The sequence below is a fragment of the Egretta garzetta genome, unplaced genomic scaffold, assembly GCF_000687185.1.
Source record: "Egretta garzetta isolate BGI_Z169 unplaced genomic scaffold, ASM68718v1 scaffold50, whole genome shotgun sequence".
In the NCBI taxonomy this organism is placed as follows: domain Eukaryota; kingdom Metazoa; phylum Chordata; class Aves; order Pelecaniformes; family Ardeidae; genus Egretta; species Egretta garzetta.
The window spans coordinates 3,437,041-3,456,315 of record NW_009258613.1 but is presented as its reverse complement, the minus strand read 5'-3'; the positions used below and the strand labels follow the sequence as shown (position 1 = coordinate 3,456,315).

The following is a 19,275-nucleotide window of genomic DNA, read 5'->3' as shown; positions in this document are numbered from 1 at the left end:
AAGACTTGTGCTCCAGACCCCTCACCAGCTTGGTGGCTCTCCTCTGGACATGTTCCAGCAATGCAACGTCTTTCTTGTAGTGAGGGGCCCAAAACTAAACACAGGATTCCAGGTGCGGCCTCACCAGCACCGAGTACAGGGACACAATCACTTCTCTGCTCCTGCTGGCCACACTATTCCTGATACAGGCCAGGATGCCATTGGCCTTCTTGGCCACCTGGGCACACTGCTGGCTCATATTCAGTCAGCTGTCAACCAGTACCCCCAGGTCCTTTTCCACCAGGCAGCTTTCCAGCCACTCTTCCCCAAGCCTGTAGTGTTGCCTGGGGTTGTTGTGACCAAAGTGCAGGACCCAGCACTTGGCCTTGTTGAACCTCATACAGTTGGCCTCGGCCCATCGATCCAGCCTGTCCAGGTCTCTCTGTAGAGCCGTCCTCCCCTTAAGCAGATCAACACTGTCACCCAGTTTGGTGTCATCTGCAAATTTACTGAGAGCACACTCAATCCCCTCATCCAGGTCATTGATAAAGATATTAAACAAGACTGGCCCTAGAACTGAGCCCTGGGGGACACCGCTTGTGACCAGCCACCAAAAATACTCCCAACCTACAGATAAAAGCAAAGTCCCCCACACCTGCATATAGCTACACCAGTGCAACTCTGGTGGCACAGCTGGTTTAAACTGGGTGTAAAGAGTGGCCACTAATGCAACAGAATAAGTAAGCACCATACCCATCACCTTGACATATCCTACCCAGAGGTCTCTCAATTCTGAACAGAGCTTTGTGAACAAAGCCTCATTCATTTCTTTGTACTGGGCAATTCTGTTTCACATTTCAACTGGTGCCAAAAACTGGTGGGCATGTTAATAAGGTGAGTGGAAGAGCATTAATCTGAACGGTTTAGTGCGTTTAAAATCTTACCAAACTGCTGGTATTGGGAGTTGTGTAATACACCAGCAATGTAAGCTTATAGTGGACTATAATGAAAATGTTGGCATCTGAGCGGGGATTTAAGCATCAACAGAATCAGGTTACAGCTAAGTATGACTTCAGGTGGCTTTTGGGAGGTTAAGTGGACCTTGCCCTGAATACCTGTGTACATGGAGAGGTTGTAAGACACTGGAGCATCCAGGCGCAGAGGAGAACAATGTATCTCGATGGCTTTTCCCAGTACCATGCACCAGGAACAAACCTGTCCAAATTCCAATCTGTGTTCTGGAGGGGTACTGCCCCAGACCCTGACTGGGCTAGTGAGAAAAAACATATTCTCAGGCCAGGACATTCAAATGGTTGTTCACTTATGCCAGCAGGAGTTCTGAAAAGAAATTCAAAGAGAATCAAGATCCATCCATATCTAAATAGAAAAAAGGTATTAATTCCCTGAGTGAAGGCATGGCTGGGAAAATGAAGATCTAACCCTGCTACTGGAAAAAAGCCATGGGACTTCTTAGGAAAGGTTTTCTGTACAATTGTGATGACATCCTGAAATGAGAGCTTGATTCAGTTCAATGGATTGATACCTGACGAGCTGAGCACCTGGGCCTTTGCTTCACTCAGCTTCATTTTAATGCAGAACAACATAAACACAGAAACAGCAGAACAATCTATCAGTAGGTTTTTTTCCTGAGAAACGTTGCAGAGTCACTTTCTGTTTACAAATTGTTTAGCAGTCCTGCGGTGAGGTTTCCTTAGCAGCATGACAACCTCACTGGAGTTTGCAGTAAATGGAGACTGATTATTGTTTTGCCACTGACACAGATATGCCCTTGGTTCAGGAGAGCCTCCAAACAGGTGGCTGCTACGTGTCTTTCTCAGACACAGTTCCCACAGCATTGCAATTTTTTCACTAACTTTATTTCTTAGGAACTAGTTTTGCAAACGTCAGATTTAGTCGCTGCCTTTTCTGTTCCATAAAAAAGGGCTGAACATCTCACTGCTGGTTTTTAAGGCATTGGGAAATGTTAGTGCCCATAAGCCCAAGCTTATTCCATTTCCCAGGGTGGCTACCAGTCATATCTAAACTAGGAGCCTAGTCTAACTCCATAGTCCTTGGGGAAGGAGAAGCATGCCCAGAGGACGATCCATGCCTTACAGTCCCCTGCTCGCAAAGGGAAGGCAAGTTAATTTTCTGATTAAGCGTTGCATTAAGTGTTGATGCAATTGTGATGCTCTAAACAAACAAGAACTGCAGGGAGTTTCTATTAGACTAATTTGTAACTCTGTTGTGTGGTGGTAGGAGAAAGCTGCTTTACTCCAGTATGGGAAAAATATTTCATGACGCATTCCCATGGCTAAATTGTACATTTTAGTTCTGATTGTTGCATAGAAGAGACAGTACAAGAAACAGAGGATAGCATTGCATGTATTTATATAGTCTCAGTGAGACACAGGGATTCACAAGGTGTTGCAGAGGCATTAACACTCCATGAGTGCCAGGTTCTGTGTAGTTCTTCAAATCTGTAGTGAGAAAGATTGTGGCAGGGCTGGAGCCAAGACCTCTAGAGCTGAGTCGTAAGAACTCAGGTACCACAGGAGAGGAACGTAATTGTGGTCTCCCATAGCATGCAGACCTGCTCCTACCACTGAGTTTTGCATCCAGCTCTACTTATCCCACCAGACTGACTCACAGAAAAGCAGTACTCAGCCTTTCTTGTGCCTAGGGACCATGCTGAGGACTTCTTCTTCTCTTTTGGCACCTTTTGCATTCTTGAGTAAGAGTGACATGAAAGCATTGCAGTCTGATGTTGAACTGAACCTAAATTGTGTGAACTTTGTGTTACTTCATTTTTTAAGCTGCTGTTTCCAGCACCGCAAATGCTACGAGGAAGCAATGGAGATGGAGTGCACATGGGATCCATCAAAGATTTCTACAGACATCAGCTGCTCTACTGAAAACCTGACCTGTGGTAATATTAACCTTTTGCAAGAGTGTAATACTGGAGCCTCACCATGACCGAGAAGTTCATTCTGGTCTACCTACCAAAAGTCATGCATAAATTAAGCAGAAACCACCTCCATGTGTGGATTTTTAAGGGCTTAAATGTTCTGCTCAGGGTTGAATGGAAATAGGAATTCAGAGAGGCATCGAAGCCCAACTACGCAGAAAAGTTGAAGTCCAACAACTAGAAACTTGCCAGTGCTCCTCTAACAGGCAGCCCCTTACTGAGGTTTCCCTGACTGCAGGGCCACTGAGCATTGCTTGAAATATCTCTGCACATGAGAAATGCAGCAGATGCTGGGGAAAGACCTGAATAACAGTTCCCTTCTGAAGTTTCAAGGCCTGTTTTTTTATATACTTTGAGGGATCAAATTCTTTGTTCACAGGGTTATTTAATCCCCTGAGATACAACAGCATCACCAACGAAGGCAGAGACCATGCCATTGTAACAGGAGCTACTCCATGCAATACTAATACAGTCCTGGCAAGTGTGGAGTGGAGCTCTTTAATGCCTAATCAATTTTAATATAGTTTTTCAGCAAGCATTGACTCTCAGAAAAGACTATATGCTAGAATATGATTTAAGGATACCAGCAAAGAGGAGCAGAATCCCCAAACCAATGCCCTTACAGCTTGTTTATACAACATCTGATCCAATTTCCTTTTCTTGCTTCAAATTAAAACCACTTTTGCCACTTAAGCCCATCTATAAAGTTCCAAGTGTATTTAAACATGAATAATGCTTTTTTAGTTCTTTCCATACTTAATGATCAGAAAATATTTTGTGCAAACTAAAAAAATATAAAAATAAAAAAATAGTCCCCATCAAAAATGTGAAACGTAAGTGTGACAGCTACAAAAGGTCAATGTTTTTTTGAAACACTGGAAGGTAGAAAGTTTTAACGTGAGAAACCAGTATTTCCTGGGAAACTGTTTCATATTCTTTATAATGTGCAAACTAAAAAAATATAAAAATAAAAAAAATAGTCCCCATCAAAACGTAAAGTGACAGCTACAAAAGGTCAATGTTTCAACTGAGAGGTAGAAAGTTTTAAAGTGAGAAACCAGTATTTCCTGGAAAACTGTTTCATATCCTTTATAAGGAGCAAAGCACATCCTAACCGAAATGCTTGGCTTGTGGACTACGGCTTCTTGAGGTTAGGAGGAATATTTTAATGAAGTCTGTGAAACGCCAAACTCTGTAACAGCTGGGTTAAGTTTTCCATGTAAAAACTAGAGGCAGCAAGGCACTGCTGTGTAGCCCTCACTACCCTACAGAACAAACTGGTACAGGCAAGAAGTCTATTGCCAGCCGTGCCAGGCTACATCGGATGGTGTTTTATAAACAAACTGTGTTGGACTATGAAACTTGACTGTGTTTAACGTGAAGAATCACAGTGTAAATAGGTTTGCACCAATGAATACAGGCACAAACCTTACAGGGAGGAAAAAGCAGGAGGTGGAAAAGGTATTTCCATAGTACTTTGTTTGGATTTTTATTTTATTTCCAGAGTCCGGGGATCCCTGTGAACAGTTCCTCTGCAACTGTGACAAAGATGCCATTGAATGCTTTGTGAATGCACATATTAACTCTTCCTTGAATGGGCTGGATGTCTCCTTCTGTCCATCTCTGGTTACAGGTAATGATAAGGATCTGATCGACTGATTCCTCCTGCCTGCTTTTCTGCTGGCATCATATTTGACCCAACGAGAATGAAGAAGTAGCTGGGTGCTTTCCTGCACTGAATCTGAAAGTCTGTCTTATTCTTCATTTCACATGTCCTTTCCATTTACTGCTACTCAAGTGAATACCAAGAGAGAAGAAGGTGGACTAATTGCCATCCTGGAGCAAATCCAGGAGAGGTTACTGACCTGGTGAGGGGGCTGGAACACATGATGAAAGAGGAGGAGGTGGCTCAGGGGAGATCTTTTTGCTGTCCTCAATACCTAGCGGGGTGTGGAGAGAAGGTGGAGCCACACTCTTCCTGGAGATGCACAGGGAGAGAACAAGAGGCAAGAGATAAAACTGCAACAGGGAAATTCCTGTTAGATATGAAGATTATTTTTTTTTTTCTCCAAGAGCCTCCTGCCAACCCTGTGAGGCTCTTGCCAACCTGAATGAATGATCTCCCCTTAAATCTTGCAAAAACTAGGTGGAAAGGCAAGAATAGACCCCTTCTGCTCTGTTACTTGGTTTCCATCTTGGATGGAAAAATCCTCCCTAAAGATGAAGGGGATATTTATCTCCATTGTCATGCACTGATCTGTGCTATGTAGCTGAAATTACAGCCTCGTAAGCCTGAATACCTGTCCTGTGGGAACAGGGCTGGATTAAAAACTTAATTCATATGGATTGCAATCAGAGCATGGCAGGGGGAGGACCTTTGAACTCCCAAACTGAGACAGACATGAAAAAGCAATGCTAGTTTTTCTAATCCTTTGGCTCGTATTTCCACACCCCAGTGCTAAGGACAGGTATACACATCTATATAATGCTCTGGACACGTGCATCCCCTCATGAACAGGTCAAGGGAGAAGAAAATCCCACAGGAAAATTTGCATCAAAGCCAGAAAATTGTTTTGTGTAAGCCAGTAATCCAGTAATTTACTGGGATCAGATGGCTCTCCTATAAAGTGTGGTGGTTCCAAGACATTACAAATAAAGGGGAAATTGTTAGGTGCTAACAGGAAAATCATGCTGGTTTTACAACTGCTGATAAAGATAGATTCAACTCTAGCTCACTGAATACCTCCGCTAATTTTAGGCTTCTCATTGTATTTCTTATTGGAAAAAAAAAATCCTTTGAATGAAACATTTTTAATTAGTGTGCACTCATGTTATTATCTTTCTGTGCAGCTGTTCTGTCCAGGTCAGGCTTTGAACTGAAAATTAATCCTATTTGACAAATATCTAGGAAAAAGATTTTGTCAGATTCTTTATTACAGAGAAAAATGTGAATGAAATGGAGACATATTTGCCTAAACCTTTGCCTAATAGGAATAAATTCAGTGAATCCCTGATTTGTTGTACTATTCAAATTAAACAGTGACGAGCCCCCTTCTCACACTTTAGTCTGTGAGACAGCTTTCTCCTTTTCAGAAACAACCAGCAAGAGCGAGATGACAACACTTCACATGGAGGGTATGTCCTTATCTCTGTAATTCTTTGGCTGGAGTATATTAAATCACGATAAATTTATACTCAAAAAACCCCCCATGAGTATTTTGGAAGCTATGAATTCCCTTCTGAGAAGCAAAGACAAGTTTTAGCAAGATGTCAAAATAGGAAAGGAAGAGAAAAAAGCCTAATAAACTAAAGCACCATTTTTTTGCTGATCCACAGGAATATTTCAGCCAAAGGAATCCTTTTTCTGAGAAAGAATTCAGAAGAGAACCCTGAATCTCATTTAGAAATAATATAAGCAGGAACACACTCAAAGCAACTTAAAAATATTTTCAGATTTCCTTTTCTGTTTGCACACACATTTAAGGCCCTGCTTCAACAAGGTTCCCAGCCCAGTGTCTGGGTTTAAACATTTAAGTTTTCTGTTTAAATGTTTCATTCTTATCTTTGTACCTTCACTATGGGCCACGTAATTAAGTACCTGCTGAAACAGGAATTTAAAGAACGCTGATTGTTAGCCAATTTCTCTTGTTTAAGTCGAAACTCTTTAGGATAGAGACTGAGGGATTTTTTTATTATATTGTATGCTGCATAGTAGAACTTAGTATCAGCAGTGAATAAATATTAAGTCAGGATTTTAATAGTGTTACCATAATGATCAATAATTAGGTTTATATTTGCTATATTTACACCATATAATAACCCTATAAAAAGCACAACAGTGATAACATTTAGAAATAAGTTCCATTCTGATGACTGTGATTATGCTATGCCAAGAACTTGTCTAATGAGCATCCTAAGCCTCACTCTCTGGAGTAAGAATGCTTTTATTTTTGCAGAGTTCCTTCATCACGGGACTGACAAAACACAGGCCGCAACTGCCTCCATGGAAGAAGGTTTGCAACTTACAGAGCAAGCAGCACTGTTTCCAGCTCCCAAAAGCTGAAAGAATGAAATATAAGAATAGGCTGTTTGCTTTCTTTCTACCCTTCTAAAAGGACTGATAGAAAAGTAGATATAAAGTTTTGGTGATTAATTCAAGACTGAATGAGAAGGTGCAATTTTTCAATTTGTGCACGCGATGTGCTTAACCAGTGTTTACAGTAAGTTTCCCAAGGGCTGAGAATGAGCACTCTACAACAAAACCTGTTTTCATCCAAACAAACCTTTTTCTTTATCCTGGGAAAACTAGTTGCAGCAGGTGAGCTGTTTGGCAGAGACATGCTGTGTGGGTGCCAACCACTGGACCCACAGCCAATTGCATATTTGTTGTCTTTACAAAGACATTTAATTATACAAGATCAAGCAGTGACATGAGGAGAAGTTGAGCATGCTTTGTTGCAAGTGAGCCACCGGTTTGGTGGTTTATTTACTTGCAACGTACAGATCCATGTTGAAGTCCCTCTCACTCTGGTGCCTCTTGGGTGAGTTCCTAAGCCAAAAGACCAAGTGGTTCTTCTGACAATCCTCATTTTTTTCTGCTATAATCAATAGTTATCTTATTCAGGAATGGATGCTTGCAAAATCTTATTGCTGCGGGATAAGAAAACTATTCTTTTCCTACTTGCATGGTGAGCACTACAACACAAGAGGTCCTGGAGAGGTCATCCAAAGCCCTGGATAGCTCTGGGAGGGCACACCTAGTAAATGAGGGCCAAGTCATACAGTACTGAAATACAGGAGACCAGTCTTAGATCATCCGTTGCATGATTCAGCTGATGCACTTGTGTGATGTGGGCCCATCACAAGCAAAGCCTGGAGAAAAGGAGGCTGAGGGGAGACTTTATCACTTGCTACAACTGCCTGAAAGGAGGTTGTAGTGAGGTGGGTGTTGGTCTCTTCTGCCAAGTAACAAGCGATAGGGCAAGAGGAATGGCCTCAAGTTGCACCAGGGCAGGTTTAGGTTGAACATTAGGAAAAATTTTTTCATGGAAAGGTTGTCAAGCATTGGAACGGGCTTCCCAGGGAAGTGGTCGAGTCCCCATCCCTGGACGTATTTAAAAGATGGGGAGATGTGGTGCTTAGGAACATGGTTTAGTGGTGGACTTGGCAGTGTTAGGTTAATGGTTGGATTTGATGATCTTAAAGGTCTTTTCCAACCTAAATGGTTCCATGATTCTATGAAAGCCATACTGTCATGTACAGAGACCCTGTATCTGCCAAGCACACAAGCAATGTGCCCTGGATGGGTGCAACCAAGCCACTGCTCAACTCAGAGGAATTCGCGAGTTATTTTTTGGGAGTGGGGAGAGGTAAAAAGTTGCACTTTCTGAGAACTTAAGATCTGGTTTCAGTGTACAGTGTGCTCTTCTGTGTTTCTCAAAGCAAGTCATTGCCCTAAGTAAGAATCTGGAATAATGCAGAAGCATATGGATTTTTTTTTCTTCTTTTTTGTTAAGAAACAATGTGTCAGACTTTAACACGTCTTTTTGCTTTTAAAGAAGTGCCACATGCATAGGGCACCTAGCTGAAAGGGCTTTATGCCCAGGGCAAGTGCTGGCAGTTCCTTCATGCCTTTCCTGTATCATCAAGGCGGGTTTTTTACCAGATACTTCTTGTTCTCGCCTGACAACAGCTCCAGTCTTGGTTAATGCTTTTAAAGCTGCTTCTGGGAGGCTTGGTAATAGAAAACTGAGGACTCCTGAAGGACTGAGTGCACCTGTACGTGCACATCTTTTATTTCCCCAGAAATTACTTGTGCTCTCTCTTAAGAGACATAGTTCATCCTAAGGCTCAAAATATTGCCAAGGGATAAAAACCTGTATTAGGAATATTAGAAAGCTGAAAGTGTATCACAGATAACATATCTAGTCAGACTTTAAAGGAAATATTTGGAGAACTATTTACCATTTAACTAGCTCTCTCCCCATTTAAGCCCATAGGATCTTCACCATTGACAACCGTGGGAACTGCATTAAGCTGAAGCTAAGTACTACTCAGAAACTTGCTCAAAGGCAAAGATATTCTTCCTCACATCGCAACATCCTAACAACAGAGGAAAAAATGCAGAGATTTTTTTTTATATAATGTATCAAAATGTAGCTAATCATAAATTTAAAAAGTTTATTAGGTAAATAAATGAATTAGAGGTTAGGAAGTATTTGGGCTTGTTGCTGCCTGCCTGCACTTGACATTCAATGCAGGTGCACATGAGGTGCTCACACGGAATGTGGCATCCTTCTGTGCACAACACGGAGATTTTAGACCTAATTCTCTTTAGTGTATTTGTCTGTCAAATGGACTTAATATTGAATTTGCTACCTCAGTGTAGCTGAAGTACTTTTGCTTCTATGTCAGTGTAATGTACATCATTGGAATGCAGCCATGAGATTATTTTATCAGTATTGCTTTGTCTACAATAATCAATGCACCGCAGAGAAAAATGGGCAAATCTCTATGCATGAAATGCCTGGGTCTTCCTGCTTCACTGAAAAGCTCTTCTCAGCGGCTTGACTTCTCATAAGAGTCTGTGCTGGCAACAGGTTTTCTGAGTTTACGTTTTCTGTCTTCAACAGTGATTTCTTTTGAGCCTAGTGAGATGGTCCTGGGGACTTCCAAAGCTGGAGGTAAGAGTCTGATTATACTTTTGTTGATGAATCAGTCACTCCTGACTCCAGGTGGAAACAGGTTTTGGTTTATGAAGCTCTGTGGTGTAACAGGCAAACATCTGCAGCTTGGGATTTCTGGATTATACCCCCAGTTCTTCCACTGCCTTGCACATCCCTGAGCAAACCACTTCATTTCTCCCAATTGCCCGCTTTATAAAACAACGTGAATAGTGATGTCTGGTTAAGCTTTTTGATGTTTTCAGTAAAAGTCACTCAAGAAATGCATTGCAGAAACAGAGCAGGTAGGTCACCATCGCGATGCCTCTGCTTTTTGTGCAGTTACCACAAGGGACCACAGAAGTGCAGCTCCCGCTCCCTCCGACCCCTCAGTGAAAGGTCAGTGACTCTCAGCTTTCCTTTTCCTTTGGCTGACACAGCTACACTTCATCTAAAAGCATCACATTTAAAAATCTACGCATGGTGACAACAGGGCTGCCAGAGAATCAAGTCGAGATCAGGGTGAGATAGCAGATACACAAATGATAAATCCAGGCTGAGAAGCATTTGCTGTCCTTTGCCTCCAGCCACTCATTTGCACTCCTCATGCAGGCATTTGTGAAAATCTCTTCACATAAGGTTTTCCCATACAGTGGTTGGTCCTTTAATTTGCATTCATAGCATCTGCTGCCAGAAGGGTTCATTTTTATTTTGTCTCTTCCTTTATACACAGAATTTCATGGAATCCTTTCCCAGTCTAAAACCCACTTCAGCTTTTGCAGTTGTTATTGCCTTGAGCACAGCCACACCAGTAGCCACCACTAGAAGTGAAGCACCTTGGTGGACTTGGAAGTTTTCAGCAGCCTTTTTTTGTAGAAAGGATCATCCAGGCAGACTGAAATGCACCAGAAAAATGTGAAGGAATTCTGAATATGGAGAGTAGAAAGTAGTAATTTTTTAACTCTGATCACACTCTCTGGACAGGAGCCATATCTCCCACCCCAGTACAGAAATAGGGCACTGCTGTACCAAACTCTGGTGAAATGTTCCCTCCGTTAACTCGAATATATCACAAAATCTATGTGCTGTGTGTGTTGCAGGTCTGCACGGCTCCTGGAAGATTATTTGTAATATCTATTCTTAGCTAAGTGCAGAATTTCCCAAACTTCAGTTTTATTTTCTACATCTAGCAGGAATTGCTTTCATTTTAACACATCACTGTCAAACGACCTGGCATAAAATGTGCACCTTGCTGAGCTACTAAAACTAACGTCTTGCTGTTGATCCCTTTCTGCACCCTTTCACGGGCTTCTTTGTGTTCTTAGCAGTACTTTCATTTTTTTTACCTATTCTTTTATCCCATGACAGGTTATTTTCAATACATACTAAAAACAGAACTTCAGAGGGACAAATTTAATGAATTTGAGTTTAATCCAGGTAATAAGTTCAGCCAAGGTATTTAAAAGGAAAGGCTTTAAAAATGTGGAAACACATGTTCACTAGTGTATTCAAAGTATTTTGTTTGTGAAATGCCACATTCCTCATATGAGTATTTAGAAAAAAAATGAAAGCATCTGATTTCCATTTAGCAAAGGTGTTTTCATTTATAAGTTACCTTACATAAAAAAGATTTTAAAAGAAATTATAATCTAAAAATAAATACCAATTTATTTTTTAGAATTAAGAATCTCCTTAAAATTATATTTCTATTCATCCACAACTTATTTTCCCCATATATTTGCTTGTGTTTAGAATGAAGTAAATCTTACAGGTGCCCGCTCTGAATCAGTCAAATAATTTTCTACCTTCCCTATTGCTGCTATCAGTTTTAGTACCCTCATGTGAATGGACAAATTTTTTTTGGTGTGTTTTACTCAGAAAATGACGTCTCACCTGCACTCTCTCTCTCAGTATGGCTGACTAATCAGTAACCCATATGATTTTCAGCTACCAGCCCAGCTCTTTACCTCAGTATGCAGCACACACAATTTAAAAAAAAAAATAAATACAAACCCCAGTAGTTATACTGGTCCTACTTAACCAGCATCTTGTTTTCTGAAAGGTAAGAAATGTGACAAAATGACCGGTGTGGGTACTTTTTGCTTTTCTAATCTTCATTTAGATTTTTTTTTTTTCTCTATGACCATCAGTTCACATGAGTCCTGCCTGAGAATATTGCTCTGACCTGCTATCTAAAATGAAAATCTTGCTGTTTATTGCTCCGTTTTTTCTTCTGGTTTCCTCTTTCTGCTTATTCAGAAGAAGATGGATTTATGGAAGCTGTGGTCCCAGTGGAAGAGATAACCACCTCCCCAGCCTCCTTCCCAGGAGATAGCAACTCAATGCAAGTCAAAACTGTCCCCACCAAGAAGATTCCTGCAGGCCTATCTGCAAGGACAAAGGCAAAAGGCAAGTAAAAACTGAATTACACCCATTCTAATTTACAGTACTCCCCTATTCCTGTCCACAGCTATCTGAGGATTCAGCATTTCTCATAGATGTGTAGAATAACACTATTTTCTCCCTAAATCTGGATAGATTACACAGAATACAGGGTGCACAACACTGATTGCACTGGAAAGGGCAGTTCACCATCAAACACTGACCAGGAAAGCTTAACTAAAGTCTTCCAACTATGAATTAAACAAATGTTAGAAGACTGCCAACTGATTATGGTTCAGAATATGCACTTTTGGACACATTACTGAATGAAGAGTTTATTCTACCTTTGCAAGTCTAATCTATATATATGTTGCCTCCAGAGACAAGCCCTGCAAGGGATGGCCGGAGCACAGCTTCCTCTGGAATAGCTCTGGAACTGGTACTGTCTGACAGGGGACCCAATGAACCTGCAGAAAAAGGTAAATGAAGGGTCCTTTTCCAGCTATTTCTGATTAAATACTCAGCTACCTCTATATTAAAAGGTAGGTGTATATGACATATAAAGATTATAGTTATTCTAAACCAGTTAGACAAGCAGATACTTATTGGTATTTATAAGAACAGGAGATGCAGTCATCTCTAAAGCTTCTAACAGTTTAATATCTTCCACCAATGTGCTATCATTAACACTTCCAAAACTATTTATGATTAGGTCATAAGTAAATTTTTCTACAGTACAAGATTTAAAATGAGTTCAGTGAATGTTTTCCCTTGCTTTTTTTTTTTAGGCAGTAATTTAATCATGTCTTTGAGTTGCTTTATTTTACAAGCAGCAGAAGCAATAGAAGGAACTGCCCCTGCTCGTCACTCCTCTTGACAGAGTTGGCCTTTTTCTCACCATTTCTGATTCTGTTCCAAGCCCTGCCCAGAGTTCACAGAAATCCCAAGACACTTCAGACCTGTCACTGCTGTAAATCCACACTCACGGACTGTCCCATCCATGTTGTTAGGCTTCTCAATGGAGAGAAGCAGTCCCAGAGCTGGAACTGAGCAGACATGAGGAACCAACCCAGCCTTCTGTCAAATGGGAAAATATGATTGTAAAATACCAGCTTTTAGAGAGTGCGCATCAGTGCATGAACCTGAGGTTTGTTCCTGATAAATTATCATGAGTGAGCAAAGACCCAGCGAGGCACAGAAGAATTTTCTGTTGGGGGAAGTAATCCAGGGTTGTCCCTGGAAGAAGCAGGGAGAGTCAGTCAAGAGCTGCAGAAGAGAAGATGGGATTAAACATGGGAGCAAGGAGGATGCACAGGGAACAGGAGCCCACCCTCTCTCTCCCCCTGGCAAAGTCCCAAAAGAGGCCCCCTTGACATCATTTTTCCTGACATGGAACACACTCTGATCTCAAATCTTAGGGATAATTCCCACTGTATCAATTCTTCCTGAGTGGGTGAAGAAGCCACAGAGGCATTAGGGTTGGGACACAGAGATGCCAAGACCTCGGCAGCACAGTAACCCTTATAACAGATTGCTCCTGCATTTGGGATAGAGGCATCATAGGTCTAATCAAATTGCAGTTAATAAGTGTGAGTGTGATAATCAAGGTGGTCTTCCCTGGTTTGTAATATCAGGAAATAATTCTTTTTGAAGTGAAAAACCAGAATCTTTCCTTTGGGAAAGCAACACTATTACTGATTACTCTGTGATGGTAGCCAAGCTTTAACGGGACAATTTTGGTAAGCATATCATGAAAGAATCATGTACATCTTAGACCTAGTAGACCTTTAATGCTAGGTGGAAGGTATTTCAAATGAAAAAAAAAGGTATTGTTTCCTCCAGCATGGCATAGTCACTGCCCAGCCATCACTGTGCAAGCACAAGAGGTTAGGACTGTTTTCTGAATTACCCAAGACAGAAGCTACTGAATACTCAGCTAGGTTTGAATAGAAGAATAATTTAACTATGAAGGATTACAAAGGATTGCAAAGTACTGTCATTGCAACCCAATTTGACTCGTAATTTACGTCTTCACAGGGATCTCTCTTCCCCTTAAATATTCCCCCCCACACCACTTCTGCTGTGTTGCTCAGCAGTATTCTAATAGCCATAGTTCGTGGACTGGAGCAATGATTTAAAAATAGTACAATGTTGTCTTTAAAAGTTTCTGATGCTCAGAAAATACTTCTATCATCACAAGAGAGCTCCCACCCAGTGAAAACATAATGTGTCATATAACATTTTTTGCATTATAGTATGTGAGCGATTAACCTTTCTGCAAGAGAGAGGAAATGGAAGAGTGAAGAGGGAGCTGCCCCAGCTAGGAGAAATGCTGTTCTGTTTAACTGAGCGATGCCCGGAGGAATTTGAGTCTTACGGTTGCTACTGTGGCCAAGAAGGAAGAGGTCATCCTACTGATGCACTGGACAGGTGTGGGCTCTTCTATGATCTGCCATTAAGTGTGGGCATTACTGGGGCAGCTATGGACCAACAGAGATCAGTATGCCTTTTGTTGGGCCTTGTAGAGCGATGTATCAGTAGTCAGGCCATATTTAAAAAAAAAAAAGCCACTTAAATACATAAAACATGAATACTCAAATGTCACTAAGATATTCTATTATTGCATCAATGCTTTGGAGAGGACTTACTAACCCTAAATAAGAAAGGAGAATGATGGGAGGTAAGTAAAGCAAAAGGAAGAGCATACCAAAAGAGTTAAGGATAAGGGTTGCTGCGAAACTTGTCTAAGAGGTGGTTCGGAAAGTGATTTATGAAGAGTTACCACACATCTGTGCTGCACTGTCCTTCAGAAGAGACTACAGCTCGAGTGAAGTATGGCCTGAGCTGTAGCCAAGAGACCTGCCACAGTCAACTGTGTGCTGTCACGGCATGGCAGACAAAGAGGAGGAATTCTGGAGGAATGCAGAGAGTTCAACCAAAGTAAAGAAATCTCCTTTAAGAGTGTTGCATTTACAACTAAAAATCTCTCCTGTGTGGAAGTTCATAGCCCTCGGGGGCACATCAGGTCTAAGTACAGCACTTAGCACACACAATTTTCCTACACTTGCACACAAATAAATGTGTATTGTATTTCTATGCATGAGCAAGTAGACCAGGTGAAGGCTAGTCAAGGCTCTGGCTATCATGATGCAGTTTTCAGATTTTCAGTCAACAATATTTGAACACTTGAAGACACTTCTCACAGAGGATTAGGTCACAGTTACAATTGTAATTATATGTCTTAAAATGAAAACAAAAAATTCAAAGCCCTCCTGGACGATGTCCTGTGTAACCTGCTCTGGGTGAGCCTGCTTTAGCAGGGGGGTTGGACTGGATGGTCTCCCGAGGTCCCTTCCAACCTTTGCCATTATGTGATTTTGTGATTCTGTGATTCCATTCTGTGATAATTGCCAGTACTCTGTGATGCAGGAAGAGTAAGTATTTTTCATTTACATCTACTGTTTATTTTAGGTGCTGCTTCTCTCATCACTGTTGTATGGAACAAGTGAAGAAACTTGGATGTCATGCAGAAAGAAGTTCAAGATCTGAAGTCGTATGTTTTGATCATAAGCCAAAATGTAAGTTTGGGCTAGAGGAAATTTCCCGTGTCCTGATGACAGCGTATCAAAGCATTACAGGCTGAATGCCACTGTGCCTGTGAGCTGCTAGAGCTGAGCATGGAGGCATAAAAATTTGACTTACAAAATGTTAGCAATGCTTTCTATAAAACAGAGCTTTTCTCCTAGTTGAGATAAAGATTATTACACCACTGTGTATGATGTGACCAGGTCAGGCTGAGAAAATTACATTTGGGTATTTTATGTCTGGAGACAGAAGTCAGTTGGTGCTGTCTTTACATTCACAAATTCACCTAAAGCCAGTTAGACCTTCAGCTACCCCACACCTTGGTTTCAGGCTTCTATTTGGATGATTAAAGGGGAGTTTGGAGATGAAAATTCAAGGTAGATTTGAAAATCTTATTTCAAAAGCTTATCTACCCATGGCAAATTACACATTGACTAATTGCAACTGCTTTGAAATATGAATTCTGAAACTTCTTTTTAAGGTATTGGTTGGAGCATGTGTGAGAAACTGCTATGTGCTTGCGATAAGACGGCAGCTGAGTGCATGGCTTCTGCCTTCTTCAATGAAAGCCTTAAGTTTCCACACAGGCAAGAGTGCCAAGAGGAGAGAGTCTTATGTCAAAGTGACCCTTACGAAAGACCTTCAATCGGCACAGAAATAGGCACCGGGATTTCCAGCTCTGAGGAGAGCAGTGAGGAGGAAGGTCCGCTGCGGAGCGTACTAAGGAGAGCAAAGAGAGAGACGCACCATCCCGCTGGAAGCTCCAGACCCGCGCAACATGAAGGCAGATAACCAACCACCACCACGCGCCTGGGAAACGGCACGGAGAGGACTTTCTCAGTCAGCCATTGCGTACCTTACTCCTCCTTATCACTCCACAGGCTGCTTTACACTTCCCAGCACAGAAATGACATAATCATAGACTAGGTATTAAACGTTAGGCTGTAGAACGCCTCACTGTAGTGAAGTCAGCACTACGGACCATCTATTTAGGTCAGCTATTACCTTAAATAATTATTTGACAGTGTTCTGTATAATTACATTCGATTTCTCTGTAAAAACTGATTTTTGTTACCTGTGTAGCTGGTTCAGACTGGATCTTGCTGACGGTGGCTAAGTACTTCAGGTTTTTAATTAAACCAATCTGCAACTAGCCCAACTCCTTTTGCAGACTTTCTTCCTTTACTGAGCTTAGCAGGAAACACCCAACAGAAAAGCGAAGGTAATTACACGAAAACGAGTTCCTTTTTCCCTGCTGGTCAGTCAGATCATGACAGTAAAAGACACACTCCTTGCCCCAAAGCTGTGTGCTGTGCATGGTTATCTCCAGTTTTGAGAGATTTCCAGATGTTAAAGGGAAGAAATTTAAAGGTTCCACTTCCTGAGATCATCTAAAAGTGAAGTCTGTAATGTAAAGCTGGAATAAGGCTTTTTGCTTTTTACTGAATCCAAGTTTGTTTGCCTTTTATTTTTCCGAATTCTCCACTCAAGATTCACCAGTTATCAGACAGCAGCAGTATAAAAGGATATGCACATCATTTCACTTGATAAGGTGCTCATTTAGACTATGCTTTGGTCATAAAATATTGATACAAGAAATAAAATTACTAGAACTTGGCTACTAATAACAAAGCTAAAGAACAAAAAAAAATCCCAGCTAGAATCAAAATCACTAGCGACCTTGTTAGTTTGATACGAAAGGTGAGCACAAAGGTATAGCCTATATACGTCTTTCTCAATAGATTTCAGTTGTATAGCACGCAACGGTGCAAATACACAGCTCAAACCCAGAAGGTGACCTGCCCAAAATAGCACATAACATCTTATTCTGTGGGATTACTGATATTTCCATGTTTTCTCTGAGCATGTATTAACAAAACCAAAAGCATACCTATAAGGTACTTCCTCTGTAAGCACATCTGACTGTAAGAGTGAAGGTTTAACTTCTGGATCAAAAGCATTTTAACTTGACTGACCATTCATCTGTTGACCTGCCCTAACTGACCTTGGGCTACATTTGCATCACTCATGAGATCTTTTAAAGGTTAGATTGGTGATACTCACTCTTTTACTCAGCCAAATCATATTGGTGTTCCTCCGTCTTATTCTCTTCAGCTGCATCCTCAATCCTTAGTGCCATCTCTCACCCCCTAGGCAGCAGTAACAGCACCTCACTCTCACCAACAGCTTCCCCGGCGCTGAGCACTGAGAGAAGCAAAGCCTGACAACCCCTCCACCACCGCCGAGTTCAGAGTTTAGGTTCAGTTCTGTACTACGTCTCAGCATAACATCCCAGGCACCTCAGAAACTAAAATCAGAAATCAAAACAAGGTAGCTTTACTTCTCAGTTGAGGTGTCTTCAGTTGTGAACCATGACAGAATGCAGCAGCTCAGGTACCACGTTACCTGAGACACTGGGAGGCTGAGTTGTACAATTCTGAGCCTGCAAACCTACAGTAGGATTAAAAAACATGTTAACATTGGTGTCAAAGTTTACCTGCTTTGCATATTCTTCTTCATAAATTCAACTTCAAATGATACGTCAATGAGTTGACCTGCCAGTCAAACTAAAGGGCAAGAGGGAACTGCACAGGCAGTGGAAGCAGGCACAGGTATCCTGGGAAGAGTATAGGGACAGGTATGCCAGCCAGAAAAGGAAGGTCAAAGAAAGCATAGCCCCCAGTGAACAAGACTGGCAAACTGGTAACAATGGACGAGGAGAAAGCCAAGGTATTCAATAACTTCTTTGCCTTGGTCTTCGCTGGCAATGTCCCTTCCCACACCTCGAGTAGATGGACCACAAGACGTGGACTGGGGGAGCAAAGCACCTCCCATTGCAAGAGATGATCAAGTTTGAGACCACCTGAAGATACATAATTCTATGGGACCTGATGAGATGCATCCTGAGGGAATTGGCCGATGTAGTCAAGAAGCCACCCTCCCTATTGGAAAAGTCATGGCAGTCAGGTGAAGTCCCTGGTGATTGGAAAAAGGGAAACATTGCACCCATTTTTAAAAAGGGTCAAAAGGAGGACCCTGGGAACTACCGACCTGCCAGCCTCACCTCTGTGCCTGGGAAGGTCATGGAACAGATCCTCCTAGAAGCTATGCTAAAGCACATGAAGGCCAGGGAGGTGATTTGGGACAGCCAGCATAGCTTCACCAAGGGCAAGTCCTGCCTGACCAAACTAGTGGCTTTCTATGATGGAGAGATTGCATCAGTGGACAAGGGAAAAGCAACGGATGTCATTGATCTGGATGTCTGTAAAGCCTTCAACACGATCCCCCACAACATCCTTCTCTCTAAATTGGGGAGCTATGGATTTGATGGGTGGACTGTTTGGTGGATAAGAAATTGGTTGGATGGTCACATCCAGAGGGTAGTGGTCAATGGCTCTATGGCCAAATGGAGACCAGTGACAAGTGGTGTCCTTCAGGGGTCCATACTGGGACCCGTGCTGTTTAATATTTTTATCAATGGCATAGACAGTGAGATCAAGTGCACCCTCAGCAAGTTTGAAGATGACACTAAGCTGAGTGGTGCGGTTGACATGCCAGAAGGACAGGATGTCATCCAAAGAGACCTGGAAAAGCTGGAGAGGTGGGCCTGTGTGAATGCCATGAGGTTCAACAAGGCCAAGTGCAAGGTCATGCACCTGGGTCGGGGTAACCCCCAGTATCAGTACAGGCTGGGGGAAG

General features: G+C 41.9%; 1 protein-coding gene across 1 annotated transcript in view; it reads left to right on the top strand.

The window, feature by feature from the left end:
- OC90 (otoconin 90) overlaps positions 1-16,368 on the top strand; it is a gene marked incomplete at its 5' end in the record, with an annotated part of 17,922 nt that extends 1,554 nt beyond the window's left edge. Inside the window, 10 exons of the mRNA XM_035903435.1 lie at positions 2,796-2,908; positions 4,452-4,580; positions 6,041-6,082; positions 6,904-6,960; positions 9,580-9,630; positions 11,872-12,018; positions 12,372-12,470; positions 14,247-14,421; positions 15,463-15,569; positions 16,058-16,368. Coding sequence (XP_035759328.1) covers positions 2,796-2,908; positions 4,452-4,580; positions 6,041-6,082; positions 6,904-6,960; positions 9,580-9,630; positions 11,872-12,018; positions 12,372-12,470; positions 14,247-14,421; positions 15,463-15,569; positions 16,058-16,368 — 1,231 coding nt within the window. The remainder of the gene's footprint in view (positions 1-2,795; positions 2,909-4,451; positions 4,581-6,040; positions 6,083-6,903; positions 6,961-9,579; positions 9,631-11,871; positions 12,019-12,371; positions 12,471-14,246; positions 14,422-15,462; positions 15,570-16,057) is intronic.
- Between the last annotated feature and the right edge of the window lie 2,907 nt (positions 16,369-19,275).